Raw genomic sequence first — 16,792 nt, forward strand, 5'->3', positions numbered from 1 at the left:
ACGATGGTTATGTGGAAGTGGGAATTAAATACAGGTAGAGTCAGCGCTAGGACTATAATGGAGGAATGATAAAGGGATACAACTTTCAGGTCGATATGTAGGACAGCCTTCAACAATCAGAGCCACCCCACATGGAATGGACTTAGGGGGCTTAAGGCAGTCCTCAGGTTCTAACAGTAGATGACCAAGTTAAAAAGAAATTGCTTTACCCATTAGGAAACTAGTCTTAATGACTACAATACACATGGTAATCCTATCCATAACCTTCTCTGCAGTTTTAAAACATAGACACTTGATAGCCTGCCTAGGTCTTTCCTTCTAGTCCAAAGCACAAAGTAAAAATGAATAATGATATGAGGCAGAAACATAATATCCATTTTTTCCCCTTCTGTTTAGAGCCTTTACATAATGAACACTGACATGTTCAAACTTAAGAACAAACAGAGGCAATATAGGTTAGTACCATTGATTTTTTTCATTGTGGAATATGACATGTTTGGGGGGGCCATTGATTGAATAAAAGCATTAATAAAAATGTTTATGTAATTTCAGATTCACTGTGCATTATTCAATAAAGTAGGTAAACTTGTCCTCAAATTATAAAATGTTTAAGATTTTATTTATTTATCATGAGAGACACAGAGATAGAGGCAGAGACACAGGCAGAAGGAAAGGCAGGCTTCCCGCAGGAAGACTGATGCGGGACTTGATCCCAAGACCTGATCATGCCCTGAGCCAAAGGCAGATGCCCAACCACTGAGCCACCAGGTGCCCTCACATTATAAAATACTTATTGTAACTAGCTAATCCTCATCTTATTTATTCTATAATAAGAAATTAATTCAGCTTATAATGAAAACTTTAAAGTGTGTCAGGCAGTACATTGCTTTTGAAACTTCTTTACAAAGGAAGTGAGCAAAAAATTTGAAGAACATTCCTTTAACCTACAAAATTCCATAAAACTGTTTTCTGATGAAGCATCCTGCTGTTCCTAGATCTCTTCTTCATCCCTTACTTTTTTTTTAAACACTCAATATTTTTATTTTATGTACAATGAGTTGGCATTAAGGTAGGTATCTTGGACATCTGCAGTTAAGGTAGGTATCTTGGATGACCCATTCAAGGAAGTTCATCTAATCCAACTTAATGAAGCCTATATCCTTCGTGTACTGACAGAAACACTGGTGGCACATACTGAGGCCAGATTTCCAGATCAGATCGTGCCAGTTTGAACACACAAGGCAAGAATGAGAGCCCTGGCCTAACTTTCTCGTTTGACTCCAGTAGAGCTGCTGGTGACCCATCTTGCTCTCTCAGATGCAACGAGGCAAAAGAACTTTTTTTTTTAAAGGTTTATTTATTTATTCATTCAGAAAGAGCGAGAGAGAGGCAGAGACACAGGCAGAGAAGCAGGCTCCATGCAGGAAGCCCGATGTGGGACTTAATCCCTGGTCTCCAGGATCACTCCCCGGGGTTGCAGGCGGCGCTAAACCGCTTCGCCACCGGGGCTGCCCAAGAACTTTTTTTTTTTTTAAGATTTTATGTATTTATTCATGAGAGACGCAGAGAGAAAGAGGCAGAGACATAGGCAGAGGGAGAAGCAGGCTCCATGCAGGGAGCCGGATGTGGGACTTAATCCCCACACTCCGGGATTACCACCTGAGCCAAAGGCAGACAGACACTCAACCACTGAGCCACCCAGTTGAGGTTTTTCTAAGATTTTATCTCATCCCTTACTTTCATGTCAGCACTAAGTGTTATACTGCTTTGAGGCCATTTCTCATAGGTGCATAGTTCCTACACTTCACAAAAATTCCTACCTCCAGGACAATAAGAAAGCACAGCATAACTGCTCTGTTATTGCTTCTCAAATGTGACTGCAGAAAAAAAAAATTTTAATTGATTCATTGCCTGGACCTTTGGGTCATTCCACGTTAAAACTGCTATTGTTAAAACCACAAATTTCGGGATGCCTGGGTGACTCAGCAGTTGAGCATCTGCCTTCAGCTCAGGGCATGATCCTGTGGGTCCTGGGATGGAGTCCCACATCAGGCTGCCCACAGGCAGGCTTTTTCTGTCTCTGCCTCTCTCTCTGTCTCTCATGAATAAATAAATAAAATATTTTTAAAAATTTTAAACATAAACCCCCCCCCACAAATTCCAAGTATCTACAACAGTAGGCCTGAAAGAATTTCTCGACAGTTGATACAGGCCTAGGAGGACAGTTCACTTACAACTTAAGCATTTATCAAATTAGAGGTTAGTTATAAAACAGCTCTCATAGCACGGCACACTTTACCTGTGTTGCCGTCACAAGGAGGCATGCAAGTAGCCCACTGCAATGGGAGCTCCAGGTCTGGATGGAGACCTGCTGGTTCGTAACCTCAGGAGTTCTCCAGGTGAAACTGGAAACTGCTCCCCTGTGCACGCAGACTGAAGAAAGGGTTGATCACTCCAGATTGGTAGGTGGCAGTTTTAATAAGGGAATTTACAGATGAGGCTTGTCTTCAGAGGTCGCAGGATGAGCAGATCTTTTCACCTGCCCTCCAGAATCTTAAGAGTTTGTACAAAGGCCTTCAAGGGTTCAGTCATATACACAGGCTCTACAATATGTTACTCTCTCAAGGCTGCGCCCTTGAAGTGGCTTCGAGTATGAGAACAATGGGACAATCATACATTGCAAAAGTAAGGGAGGGGATGAAGATCCTCCAAATAAATGCCCAAGTCCAGTGAGGGTCAACATGTGGTTATGTGTTCTCCATGACCTCCTTCAACAGGAGCTAAGAGAGGAAGGAATAAACACATGGAAGAAAATCTCCCCTATTTCATGGGAACCCCTAAGGGACAGACTTCCTTGTCTCAAGAATAAGAAAACTGGGAACCTTAAAGAAAGGACTCCACTTGGGTTTCTCCACCACAAGCTTATGGCAATTCAAGTACATAAGAGAAAACCGATGTGTTTTGCTCTCTTATTTGACTTCACTAAGAAACCAAACAGCCTTGCTTCTTTCATTGAAATTAGAAAAACAATGACTAAATACTTATTTGAAGCATAAACTTACAAGCACCTAACTCCAAAATTTGAGGCGCCTCGGTGGCTCAGTGGGTTAAACAGACAGTTAAGCATCTGCCTTCAGCTCAGGTCATTTTCCTGGGGTCCTGGGATGGATTCCTGCTCAGCCAGGAGTCTGTTTCTCCTTCTCTCTCTCCTTCTGCTCCTCCCTGACTCATGCACTGTCTCTCTCTCTCTCTGCCAAAAATGCATTAAAATCTTAAAAAAAAAAAAAAAAACCTCCAAATTTTCAGCCACTATCATTTCACTTATGGATTTAGAATGATTTTACCTTTAGTGTGTGTAACATAATAAAGACGCTATCACATTGTGTAAATTATTAAATGGGATAATCTCAGGTGTTTTATTGGAAATAAATTAGTAATTAGCATCTATTCCCAGGACTCCCTCGATTTCACACTGTTACATGTGATAGAAGATAAAGCATAGCTTTTGAAAATGTTCCAAACGTTCATAGTAGAGTGGGCACCCACACTTTTTTTTAAACTGCATTTATATTAACAATGTTTTCTCTTGCTGAGATCTTTTTTTTTTTTTAAGATTTTATTTATTTATTCATGAGAGACACAGAGAGGCAGAGACATAGGCAGAGGGAGAAGCAGGCTCCCTGCAAGGAGCTCGATGCCAGACTGGATCCCTGGACCCCGGGATCACACCCTAAGCTGAAGGCAGATGCTCAACCACTGAACCACCCAGGTGTCCCTTTGCTGAGATCTTTTGAATTATAGATTTCCTAAAAGCAAAGCTGATGTCATACTTTTTCTTTTTCTTGGTTTTTCCTCCCAATGCCTATACCTTGGTAGTGGCTCCTGGGTAATAGGCCTTTTTGTCCTATTTTGGGGTACAGCCATTTTGGGGTACCTCAGTTCTACGAGAACTTACAGTTCCTCCCTTTTCCCTTTTGATCCCACTGAGCCTATGGTGCAGATAACAATAAAGGTATAATAAAAATTATATACAGTCTTGGACACTGTTGTAAGGACCTAATGTATAAATTGTCTAATCCTCACAACCTGCTAAAGTAGATTCCATCATTATCATTCCCAATACTATTATTATCATCTCTCAATTTAAAGATGAGGAAACTGAAGCAGAGGTGCTAATTAATCCACTGGCGAGATGGTCACTCAGTTGCTATGTGGTTGCAAGAGGGCTTGAACCCTAACACACTGGCTCCAGAGCCCTTGTGCCTAACCACCATACTATAATACTACAGTGAACACTCATCACCACATCTGTGGAAAACTGAAAAATAAAGCAAATAAGAGAGTCCAAAAATTAGCAGGAAGTCCAAGAGACTACTTCCTCTCTCTCCACACTGAACAGAAGCCCAGTCTCCAGGCTTTCTCTCCTCTCTCTCTCTTACTCCCTGGGGCTGTTGACTTAAGGTTATTTATAAAGAGATAAGCACAGTTGTTTCCCTTAATTCAGGGGGTGATGGAAAATACATTTCTATTTCATATATTTAATTAGTTCCTAGAAGTCACTCTAGAGAAGAAATTATTCACAACAGAGTAATCATGCTGAACAAAAGCAAAGATCCTTAATGTATCCCAAATGTAAGCAAATGATAGTTAACTAGAAAAGGCCTGGAACAGATAACTTACAAAAGTAAATGGAAAATAAATCCAAGTAAATTTTTTGGATCTCACTAGAAAACAAATATAAATTAAAGCAACAAGATGTCCCATTTTACATTAATTTATCAAAGATTTTTTAAGAGATCATCTTCAGGATGAAGATGAAGGATGTGAAAACTGTCTTTCCTTGCTGGAGTGCAAATTGGTTAACTTTTCTAGACATCAACCAGATGTCTAGATATCATAATCCTTAAAAAGAGGTAATTCCCGGGATGCCTGGGTAGCTCAGTGGTTGAAAGTCTGCTTTCAGCTCTTTGGCTCAGGGTGTGATCCTGGGGTCCTGGGGTTGAGACCAGCATTGGGCTCCCCATAGGGAGCCTGCTTCTCCCTCTGCCTATGTCTCTGCTTCTCTCTCTGTGTCTCTCAGGAATGAATAAATAAAATCTAAAAAAAAAAAAAAGAGGTAATTCCCTTGGATGCTACAGTTTATACCTCTACAAAGGAAATGATCAGATAAGTAAGAAAAATTAATGGACAAAGATAATCAAATGACTAGTTCTAATAGCAAAATATTAGAAACTTAGCATGATTGAAGATAAGGCAATGGTTATCTAAATTAATTTAAGCCCAAACAATAAAATATATGGAAAACATACTTATGGAGAGGTTTTAGTGGAATGTTTATAATGCAAAGAGGGAAATAAACAACATCAAAGTTGTAATGTGATAATATGTAAACGTAAAGTGCTCAGCACAATCCTTGGCACATAATAAGGAACTCAATCTGTCAATGGATGCACTGAATGCATACCATATAAAAAACTTGGAAACAAGGCTGAAGGAAATGTGGCAAAATAACAGTGGATGCCTCTGGATAAGAATTAAAGTTGTTTTATTTCATGCATCTTTACATTTTCTAATGCTTTCATGTCTTTTTTCCTGTATTTCTTTCTGTAGAACTAGAAAAAGAATTCAAGACTCACAAACAAAACAAATGAAACTACTTTTTAATCCTTCATACAGAAATGGACCTCAAAGAATAGTGACATCCCCAAGTCACACGTCTTTTTTTTTCTTCTGTCAACTGTGGGTGGCTTCTATGGATGGCTATTTACCCTGTACCCCTGCCTGAAGGAAAGAATGGTACAGACAGAGCCAGGTGGAAATAAATTCCCAGAGTCTAGAACCAAGCTAAATGTATGAGGCTCGTGGAAGAGAGGCAGACAGAAAAACATGCTTTATAAGAAAGGTTCCGAATCTGTGTCATCACTTATGACAAAATTGGAATGTTTTATGATAGAAGCAACACTGAAGGTGACATTGCTTTCTCCACTTCTAAAAGTGTTGATGGATAAACAAATAACATTCAAAAATATTTCTTAATGATTTAGGTACTTATTTACCTATATAGTTTAATGTTCACTACGTTTATAGGTGTTTCTCGTAGTTATCCTGGCCTTAATGTGTTGAGGATACTTTAGTTAAAATTTCTTAGAGGCATTTGGGGGATCATTGATTAAAAACACAAGTTTCTTATATGTTAATAGTGCTAAAAGTTTAGATCCATAGTGTATTTATTCCTATTCAAATGAGGGGATGATTGAGGGCTTAATGACAAACTCTTCATTAGGCCTGGAGCCCATTCCAGTCCTTTTATCCCTACATGAAAATCCTAACCTGTATAACCACACTGAGCCCCATTTCCTGTTGTAAAAAATCAAAAAGGTAATACATCAAAGAGTGGTTGGGAGGATGTTTAACAGTTAACATATGTAAATGATTTTAAAAGAATGTCAGCGGGCACCTGGGTGGCTCAGGCAGTTAAGAGTCTGCCTAGGGCTCAGGTCAAGATCCCACGGATCCTGGGTTAGAGCCAGTCTTTGTAGGACTCCCTGCTCAGTGGGGGTGTCTGCTTCTCCTCTGTCTCTCCCCTCTGCTCATACTCTCTTTCTCAAGTAAATAAATAAATAAAACCTTAAAAAAAGCCTGCAGTCAGTAAACAATTACGTACCAACTATTAGTATCACTACTTTAAGATAAACTCTACCCTACTCTTAAAAGATCTTTAAATTAAGTCTGTCAAAAAGTCATAAAATTGAGAGAAAACCATAAATGTTGATATTTACAATGCTTTGACTGAGCTTCCTTCCCTCTTATTGTAATGATAACCCCTGCCAGTCCAGCTTTTAAATGCTTAAGGCACCCAGACTTCAATAGAAATCTCACACAAATTAAAAAAAAAAAAAAGTTCCAGAAGTAAACCTTTTTATCTAGAGCTTTCTTCCCCATTGAGCCTCCTAAAACAAGATCATAAAATTCTCAACTTCAAAGCATTCAATTTCACTGAAGTAACTACACCTGAACCCAGTTGGATTGGGCCTAGAATCTTAAAAACGTTTACATTTTATTAACATCACCCTACATGTAAAAGGAACAACTGGGCCTACCAAAAACAAAAACAAAAAACCTTGAAGGTTTTGGCTATAATTAACTATTTTGAAGATTTTTTTAAACTTATTTATAATCGGGATAAATCCAAGTACTGATCGGGATAAATCCAATTAATTAAACGTTCAACTTTTGCGGTTTTTAAATGCTTAGTAAAATCAAATTATTTAACTAGTTTTAAAAAACATCAACAAAAGTCAAGGGGCACCTGGGTGGCTCAGTAGATTGAGGGGCTGACCCTTGTTAGCAGCTCAGGTCTTGATCTCAGTCATGGGTTGAAGCCCTGTGTTGGGGTCCACGCTGGACATGGAGCCTACTTAAAAAAATTTAAAAATTGACAAAAGTCAATTAAGTTGGAACCTATTTTGCAGCAAATTTTATAAGTATGTCCAGTTCAGCAAGATGCTCTTTGAAATACTAAGAAATAAAAAACAAATAGTCTATAATGGGTATCAGTTTTCATTTTTTGAAAGACACTCTAACAGCTTTATGTGGAGTGTACTTTTCCAGGTAAATGCTTGCATCTCTCCTAACAAAGACACATAATAGGGGATCCCTGGGTGGCTTAGTGGTTTGGCCCCTGCCTTTGGCCCAGGGCCTGATCCTGAAGTCCTGGGATCGAGTCCCACATCGGGCTCCCTGCATGGAGCCTGCTTCTCCCTCTGCCTGTGTCTCTGCTTTTCTGTCTCTGTGTCTTTCATGAATAAATAAATAAATAAAATATTAAAAAAAAAAGACACATAATAAACATGCATTTCATGGGTCATTTCATAGTCTTCAAAAAATGATGTATACTGTCCATTGAGAGTTAATGAATAGTCAATTCAAAAATTCAGCCTCAGAATTCAAAGGATCAATTAAAAAACCAAACAAAGCAAAACACTAGCTCCAAGGATGGGTGTTAATAAAGTTAAGGGTGGGGCAGCCTGGGTAGCTCAGGGGTTTGGCACTGCCTTTGGCCCAGGGTGTGATCCTGGAGACCCGGGAAGGATTCCTGCATCCTGCGCCCTGCCTGGAGCCTGCTTTCTCCCTCTGCCTGTGTCTCTGCCTCTCTCTCTCTGTCTCTCATGAATAAAATAAATAAAATTTAAAAAAAAGAAAAAAGAAAAGGGTTGAGCTAACACATTCGAAATTTATCTTTAAGAAATGGAGTAACACCTATTTTACTTAAAATGTGATCATAAACCAACATAAAAACAGTGAGATCCCCCCCCAGCCAAAATACATTCTGTCAATGATATTCCCCTAATCATACTGCAATTAGCTACAAACTTTTTAGAAAGAAAAATACTAAAAATGCGAAATTATGGAGGAAATAAAAGTATTAGAAAACTATATAAGTATCATTCAGCAAAATTGCTTATATCCAGTATGTCTTATTCATCTCAGCAAAGGTAAGTATAAATCTTTTTCACTTGTATATTTTGACTGGTTGTGGGGGGGTGGGCAAGGAGCAGACAGGCTTAAAGTTAAATTGTAGAAAGTTCACAGTGAGCGACTGATTAAACAAAAGTTTTTCCTACAAGTATTTATCATTCCAAAATAGTAGGATAATGAACCTTAAGACTAAAAATTGTGAGGGCTCAATATAGAAATGAATCACGATATACACATAAGCTTGAACTTTGATGACTTACACAGACCCAATGCTTTGGAATAGCTTTTGCTCAATAAGCCTAAAAGTACGAATTCATTTTTGATTCTAGAACAATAATTTTTTTTAAAGGAACAAATCTATGTCTAAAATAAAATTGTTGGAAGTTGGGACGCCTGGGTGGCTCCGCAGTTGAGCGTCTACCTTCAGCTCGGGGCATGATTCCAGGGTCCAGGATGGAGTCCCACATTGGGCTCCAAGGAGCCTGCTTCTCCCTCTGCCTGTGTCTCGGCCTCTCTCTCTCTCTCTCTCTCTCTGTCTCTCATGAATAAATAAAATCTTAAAAAAAAATTATTGGAAGTTAAATATAATTAGATATGCTATTTAAGTTCTATGAGTAACTGTGCCAAAAGTTACATATTTGAACCTGTTTACACAATTCATATACAAATAAAGTTATGAACTGTAACAATTCAATAAAGCCATGTTATATTTTCATTCAGATTTTCTAGGGTTATCAATAGAAATATCCGTCTGTGGTATATGTAGGTAACTTTTTTTTTTAAGATTTTATTTATGTATTCATGAGAGACACAGAGAGAGAGAGAGAGGCAGAGACAGGCAGAGGGATAAGCAGGCTCCCTGAAAGAAGCCTGATGTGGGACTCAATCCCAGATCCCAAGGATCACGCCCTGAGCCAAAGGCAGATGCTCAACCTCTGAGCCACCCAGGTGTCCCTGTAGGTAACTTTTTGAGGTAAATACCTGTGCTCTTATAACAAAGAGAAATGAAAAGTAAATGGGAGCAGGAAGATTTGAAGGTAGAGACTAGACCATAGATCAGGTAAAGGTAAAGAGCTAAGGCAAAGTTGTGAACTGTTGTCTAGTACTTTTTAACAAAGGGCAGCTCCGCGTATGTATGTCCATACGTGAAAAATTAAGTGGATCATTGGGGCAATTTTCAGATAATTCATTTAAATACTTGGACCTAAAATATCCAGATCACTGAAGCAAAGATGAATTCTTGAATTAAATGACTAGTGAGTGCCACACTCCTTCATTTTGCTTTGTTGGCTAAAGATTGACTAGATGATTATTTTATGACCTCCTAGTATTTCTAAGTCTTCATCCCCCACCTCTCACCCCACAGCTCTTTCCATCTAACTTGAAAGAATCTTCTTTTGAGGTAGTATGCAAAACAACTCTGAGATCTGGAATGGGTTGACTTTGAAGTTAATTGACAATGTGATCACGATACCTTTAGAATTATCATCATCCAACACTAAAAGCAACATGCAAGAAGGCTTCTTCACAAAATTTAACTCTCAATTTAACAAAAGGCTCTATGTAAAAATTTTATCATCATATACTATTTATGACTAGTACAAGTATAAGGATGGGAGATATCATAAAATAATTTCCATTATCCCCGGGAATCCTAAAACACCAAGGACTGCATGAAAATACATCATTTTTTAAAAAGATACAAAAAAAAAATACATAAAAGTTCAGATCACAGTTCCCACATATTTCATTATTTTCTAACACCATAACATAGATCGTATTTTTCTTCTCTGTACATTTTCTCAGTCTTCTCATTCTTAACCTAGTGCTATCAGGCCAATATCCCAGTGCTTTCTAAGGTTTATTGAATGACATGCTAAATTTCTCACACTTAGGACTTCTCAATCCTAAGACTAATATGAACTGTGATTCCCCAAAGTGTCAAGAAACATGATTATTATGTGGACATAGTATTTTCCTAGGTAGCTGACCAAATTTGTATTTGCTGTAGTGGCACTGATTAAACGAGAGTCTGGCCTTTCCTGTTTCATGAGAGCAGATTGCACAACTCTCCAGTCATTTTTCTTATGAACGAATACAGGTCTTAAAGATTTTAAGGATCAGAACAATTGTCACTACCGGAGAAACAACAGTTTAATACTCTGCTTGCATTTTAAAAGTTTGACATACATTATGATGCTGTATTTTGAGTAAAATACTAATAATACAGGCTTATAATGTCTTTATGTTCTTTAATACGGAAATTGTACATCGTGTTACTTCCTGAACCTCACATATAAGAACGTATAGATGGGATCCCTGGGTGGCGCAGCGGTTTGGCGCCTGCCTTTGGCCCAGGGCACGATCCTGGAGACCCAGGATCGAATCCCACATCGGGCTCCTGGTGCATGGAGCCTGCTTCTCCCTCTGCCTATGTCTCTCTCTCTCTCTCTCTCTCTCTGTGACTATCATAAATAAATAAAAAAAAATTAAAAAAAATAAAAATAAAAAAAGAACGTATAGATGTACAATTCCTTTTAAATAGTGTTTCCTCCAATTTTTTTCTTAGTAAAAACAAATCTGTGGAAAGGTTTTCTTAGTATTTAATCTTAAAAATTCCTACACTATCTTACAGACCCTAAAATACAGAACACAAAATGTAAACAATAAAAACGCTTAAAACCAACACCTCGGTGGGGAGAGTGGAGAAAGTCAGAAAAATATACAAAGCACTGAAAGGCTGGGTAAGTGAAGGATGCCAGAGAGGAGAGGGGGAGGGCTTCATGAGGTTCTAGGCAAGCCCTGTGATGACGTCACCTCACATCCATAATGTTACAGCAGTCAGCACAGGCCTCCCGTTTTCCTATTGGTGAACACCGTGTCAGCCGACATCAGAAGATAATCATCATTGGCCAGGCAATTACAACTGGAGCAACTAACTAGCATCCACTGCTGTTAGCACAAACCTGGCAGGCTGCTGAAAGAGAAGGCCGACCCCAGCTGCCCTTCTCACTCAATGAATTTTATGTGGCCTTGCCTTCCCAGTCACTACGTGATTTCGCTTCCTTGCTAGCAAAAGGAGCACTTACACATTCAATAAGCTATTAGTGAAAATAACAGGTAAAGGCGAGATACCTCATTTAGGGACAAAACGCCCTTTTTTCACTGTTGTAAAATCACAGGGCTTTCCAGCGTAAACTTGGAAGTCAAAAAGGCTACTGAGTAAAGCACGCTTTCTCCTCCACCTCTCTCTTCATTTACCGGGTACCATTACCTCAGGTATTTTTAACTTGACCTGTACTTTCACAATGAGGTCTCAGGATGATTCTCTCTGTATTACTTTACGTTTCAATGGCTTCTCTATTACACATGAAACTATGTGCTAGAAAATTAAAAAGGTCTGTGGTATTTATCCTGTGTTTATAACGATGAATGTAGGGTTAATCATTTGTTAAGGCAGCAATGAACCTGATACACTTGCCACCGTTGAACACTTGAGTGTTTATACAAACACCACTCCAAAACAAAATAAGGAGACCATAACATTAAAATGTAATAAGGTAATGAATATGGATTTTAAACTATTATTTAATAAACTACCCTCGTTAAATAATACTAAGCAGTGCTCACAGCACACTGACACAACAGCACTCCTGGCCTTTCTCCCCATTCTTCGAAAGACCACGTAGCTCAGTTTTGAGACAGAAATCATTATAATTCTCTAAATTAACAAGCTTTGTTTGAGGCCATGTCTAAGACATCTTTAAGGACAAGTGCAAATGATTGCTCCAATGAGAGTAGATGCTTCAACATTGTGTTTTCCCTCCAGAAGGTATTTCAAACCATTTTGAAAAGGTGTGTCTTTGGTTTCCTAAACTTTCCCTGCCTCCAAGAGGGTTAGTAAGCCTTGGCTACAGAGCTCCCTACTCCTGTGAACACGGCAAACAAAAAATCTTTTTCTTACACACCTTACACCTTGTTCAAGACTTTTTTGCTGTTGGGATTTTGGTGGAAGTGGTTTATAAAATGGGGCCCCCAGGATGCGGGGAGAAATGCACACACTGAGATAAGAGGAGAAAGGAAGACAAGTAAGGTCAGAAATATACGCAAGGAAAGAGTAACCGCCAGGAGGGCTTTTTGACTGCAATAAGCAAGCTAAGAACGTAGGATCAACAAAGAAAAAGTCAAGAAAGGAAAAATCCCAGGATATGCCTACGATGTAGTATTCAAAGGCAGGAGGAGGCCAAATATGTTAAACTTCAGGTATTAACAGGTAGTGCCGGCAATACAATAGGCCCCAGTCCTCATTTTAACTCCCTGGATAAGCCTCCTTCCCAGCATCTACCACGTACAAAACGCACTCTTCAACGTGCTCCGAACGAGCCAAGAACCATGCCCTCAAGAGCTGATGGCCTGGTAGGAAGGAGGCACAGGCATACCTGTGACTATTCACGTGTACAAAGAAAAGCCAGAGGAGATGCTGCCAGAAGAAAGGTCTGCCAAGAGCTAGAAGGAAGCAGTGCTGAGAGCTCAACAGGAGAAAATAACTTGGCGCATTTTTGCCGTTCTGCCTAGTCCTGCTGAGGGCCGGGCCCGGTCCGGCTCATTGTGTACTTGTGGAGTTGGACGGAGAGAAGAGGCGGGAAACGGTTACCTGGCCTCAGGGAAGAGGCAACCGGTAAACAGGAGGCAGAGGGGCCGGCGGAGCGCGCGCGGGGGCAGCCACCGCGGGGGACGCCGGCTCCGGAAAGGCAGGTTCAGTAAAGATGCAGCAAGTCGGAGCGGAGGCGCACAGGAGAGGCGCCCGCGGCGCTCACGGGGTAAGATCGTGGGCTCGAGCGGCGTGGCGGGGAGCCGGGCACGCGGCGGCAGACGGGAGCCGGCGGCTCGGGGGCCGCCTCGCAGCGCCGCGCCGCGCGCCCGCAGCCTCGAGCCCCCGCCCCCGCCCGCGCCCCCGCCCCCGCCCCGCCTCCAGCGCCACCCCCGACGCGGGAGGAGGAAGGGCCTCCGGAGCAGGTCCCCGGGCCGCCCCGGCCGCTCGGGCCCAGCGGGGTCGGCCTGCTCCGGGGCCAGGGCCTCGCAAGGTCTGCTCGCGCGCCGGACCCTCCCCCGGCGCTCCCTGGCCTCGCGCCCCGAGCGGCTGCCGCACTTCCTGGGCTTCAGAGCGGGTCGCGGCCCCCGGCCGGCTTCCGGGGCTGGCCCCACGCGGCCCCGCGCCCGGTGCGGCCCCCAGGCCAGCCGCAGCGGCTGTGAGCACGCCGAGCCCTGCACACCCGCCCCCCGCAGGCCGGGCCCAGCCGGCGCAGAGGGCGGGCTCCGCCCGGCTGCAGCCGCAAACGGCCAGCGGGCCTCGGGCGGGAGGAGGCAGGCAGCGCGGCCAAGCCCCCCGGGCCAGGCGCAACTCCCGGGGACCCGAGGAAAGGAAGCTGGACCTCCCTCCACCCGCTCCGGCCCGCCGCGCCCCCTCCTCCGGCACCACCTCCAGCCCCGGCCCCCCGCGCGCCGGCGTCTTAGGTTTCCCATTGATGAGATGGGGGAGGGAAGGCGGGTCGTGACGGCGCGGGGCCCGCGCGCTCGCGCACGCGGCGGCGGGCGGGACCCCTCGGCGCCCGAGAGCCCCTCCGCCCGAGCCCCTCCGCCCGAGCCCCCGGGAGGCTGCGGGCCGCGCCCGGCTCCGGGGCGCCCGGAGCCTGCACGGTATTGCCCGCCAGACCCAGGCTTAAGCAGAGGCAGGACCGGAATGTCTGCAGCTCGCTCTACAAGGAAGAAGCGAGATGAGCACACCCTCCTCCCCTGTTCGACACTGCAAGGTGACACACGCTCGCCTCCCACACGGGGATTTTCAAAAGGACCGGCGGAGAGAACACAGTAAACAAGCAAACTCTCTCCCTATTAGAAGTTTGTCTGGGGAAGAGCCCCCAAGGGCTCTGCGGACCGAGGGGTCTTTAATCTGTGCCTCGACTCCGATCAACAGCTTCCTCCTGAATTAGGACGGAGTGTGTCCAAAAGGCGTTTCCGTAAAACAAACTTAAATAATGGCGTGGCTCCCTCCACTCGCTCGGGTTCATTCATTTTTATTACTGTTTTCATTGTCCCCTCCCCTCCCCCCCGCCACCCCCGCCTCTTAATGAAACCGGAAAGGGATCCGCGTGGGGAAAGGGGTCCAGGAAAGGAGAAATCCGGCCGGGGAGCAGCAGAGAGTAGGGCAGGCGGGGAAGTAGGAGGGCTGCAAGGAGAAAGGAAGGACACGAGGGATGGGGAGAGGGCGAGGACCCGAGAGCGCGGGCAGGAGAGGGTTAAACGGAACAGAGGACTGGGCTCCTTCCACGACTGCCTTTCACACTCAGTTTGCGGGAAGCCAAGCAAGAAAACGCAAATCTAGGTGAAAACCAGGAGGGAGGGAGCCCAGGTAGGGAGTCCGAACTGTGGCATCTCTCCCGCCTTCCGTGTCGCGCAGACATCTATCTACTCTCTATGTTCACGTATGTAACACGTTATATAATCCATGTTAAAGATGCGTGTGTAGCCCCGGTTCGCCCAGGGGCACTCGGAGCCCCACGCGCTGCCTGCAGCCCCGGCGACCAGCTCCCCGCTGCCCGCGGTGCATCGCTCCGTTCACGCCCCAGACAGAAAACCCCGACATGAAGGCACACGGGGGAGACGCGCAGGGCTCCCGGGAAGAGGATCACGCGAAAGCATCACCTACCAGTTTTCCTGCATCCATTGGATGGCTTCGTTCTCGTTGAACTGCTTTTCGAATTCATATTCTTGTAAAGCCAACACTGACATGTTCATTGGGGCTGATCTTCGGAGTCGCTACGTGTTCTCTACACAAAATAAAATAATCTGTAAAGCGCTTGATTTCGGGTGCTCTCCTGTCTGCTTCCCCACCCACCCCCCTCGGCCTTCCCCTCGCCGCTGGGTCTCCGGGGGCCGGCCTCGCCCAGCCTCTCAGCTACATCCAGGGTCGAGCATTGCCTGTGCAGCCGCGGCTCCCAGCTCCCAGCTCCCAGCTCCCAGCTCCCAGCTCCTCGCTCCGGGGCTCTCCTCCTCCCGGCGTCCGCATCCACCGTCGGAGGAAATGAATGCCTTGCGGTCTTAGTGCCCGCACGTTTGTCCATCACCCTTTTTACTTGTCTACGGGGAAATCTCCTCCCCCTCGTGCGATCGGAAAATTAACCCTTTGCGAGAGAGAGCGAGACCTCTCGCCCTGAGGGGCAGTTTTGCTGACGTGAAGGTGACTAGGGGAATGGAGGAAGGGCGCCGAGAAGGAGGAAGTGGCCTCGCGGTCACCCCCAACCCCCCGATCCCAACCTCGAGGGCAGCCTAGCCTTGCCTCTGGATGTAGGTTCGGCTTGCGGGGCGCAGCCCTTCGCACGCGGACCGGCCAGCTTGCCCGGCAGGCGAGAAAGAAACCGCAAAACCCGCCAGCCCTCTCGCCGGGACAACTCCGGGCACATTTGCGCTGAGGTCACTCGTGAAAGGAACGCGCTCCCCGCCTCCTTGCCCCCCGCGGTACTCTGGGGGGTGGGGGGTCCCCCGCCCCAGAGCGAGGGCTTTGACTCACGCAAACCCGAGGCCCCGCAGCCCCCGGGGCTCCTCAGTCACTCGCGGGCTGGGGATGCTGAGGATGAGGAGGTGGAAGGTGGAGAGCGACCAGCGGCCGGAAGAGAGACAGAGAGAGAGGAGAGGTGGACGGTTTGGGTCCCCGGAGAGGTCAGAGTTGATGGACTGAGACAAAGACGGGGAAGGAGTTAACAGAGAGAACTCGACCAACTGGTCCAATGCAAAAACTTTATTCATATGCACGAGAAATCCCGTTTTATAGTCTATATTTCACGGGTAGGTGGAAGAGAATCATGTTGAGGAGAAGGCTAACTGTGATGTTGACCCCCTACTGAACCCCCAGCCTCCTAGCACTGTCCTAAACTCAGCTTCTGTCTACACTCCTCTGTCTTCTTAGGAGGAAAAGGATTTTCCACTCATTAGCCACAGGTTCAGAAAAGGAGTTGTAGGAGACCTGGAGGTATCTAATACTTCATCCATGGCTGTAACTGTAAGCTTAACATATGTCAAGGAACCTATGCTTTAAAAATTAGGTGGATATTAGGACCAAGAAGAAAAATCCCTTCCCCCACCTGTAGTCCCAGAAGAGGGTATTTTCATTCAAAATTAGGTTGCCTGGAACCTCTGAGCAGTGGGAACTGGAAGAAATATCTCTATAAAGGAGGAAGGTATAATAAGACATGAAGGACAGGGTTTATAAAATCCAGGCAATATTGCATAAATCAAAGGGCTAGGCTAGTTGATGATT

General features: G+C 44.4%; 2 protein-coding genes across 4 annotated transcripts in view; both read right to left on the minus strand.

The window, feature by feature from the left end:
• The window catches only part of ELOVL6 (ELOVL fatty acid elongase 6), a 138,064-nt gene extending 121,882 nt beyond the window's left edge, over positions 1–16,182 (minus strand). The window contains exons 1-2 of one of the 3 annotated variants that reach the window (XM_025465922.3): positions 16,046–16,182; positions 15,185–15,305 (exon numbers count right to left, since the gene is read on the minus strand). In XM_025465922.3, the coding sequence (XP_025321707.1) occupies positions 15,185–15,273 (89 nt within the window). In that variant the 5' untranslated portion in view covers positions 15,274–15,305; positions 16,046–16,182. Of the gene's footprint in view, positions 1–15,184; positions 15,306–15,456; positions 15,631–15,814; positions 15,948–16,045 lie in introns of those variants that run through there. The other 2 variants (XM_025465923.3, XM_025465920.3) reach the window with 2 other exon arrangements.
• Positions 1,006–1,451, minus strand: LOC112671651 (40S ribosomal protein S29-like). The gene has a single exon (XM_035709777.2). It carries the CDS (start codon positions 1,302–1,304, stop codon positions 1,134–1,136), a length of 171 nt encoding a protein of 56 aa, XP_035565670.1. The 5' UTR covers positions 1,305–1,451; the 3' UTR covers positions 1,006–1,133.
• Positions 16,183–16,792: the final 610 nt, after the last annotated feature.

The sequence above is a fragment of the Canis lupus genome, chromosome 32, assembly GCF_003254725.2.
Source record: "Canis lupus dingo isolate Sandy chromosome 32, ASM325472v2, whole genome shotgun sequence".
NCBI lineage: Eukaryota > Metazoa > Chordata > Mammalia > Carnivora > Canidae > Canis > Canis lupus.

Coding starts and splice junctions, on each gene's coding strand:
- LOC112671651 (XM_035709777.2), bottom strand. CDS start 1,304: ATGGGTCACCAGCAGCTCTACTGGAGTCAAACGAGAAAGTTAGGCCAG.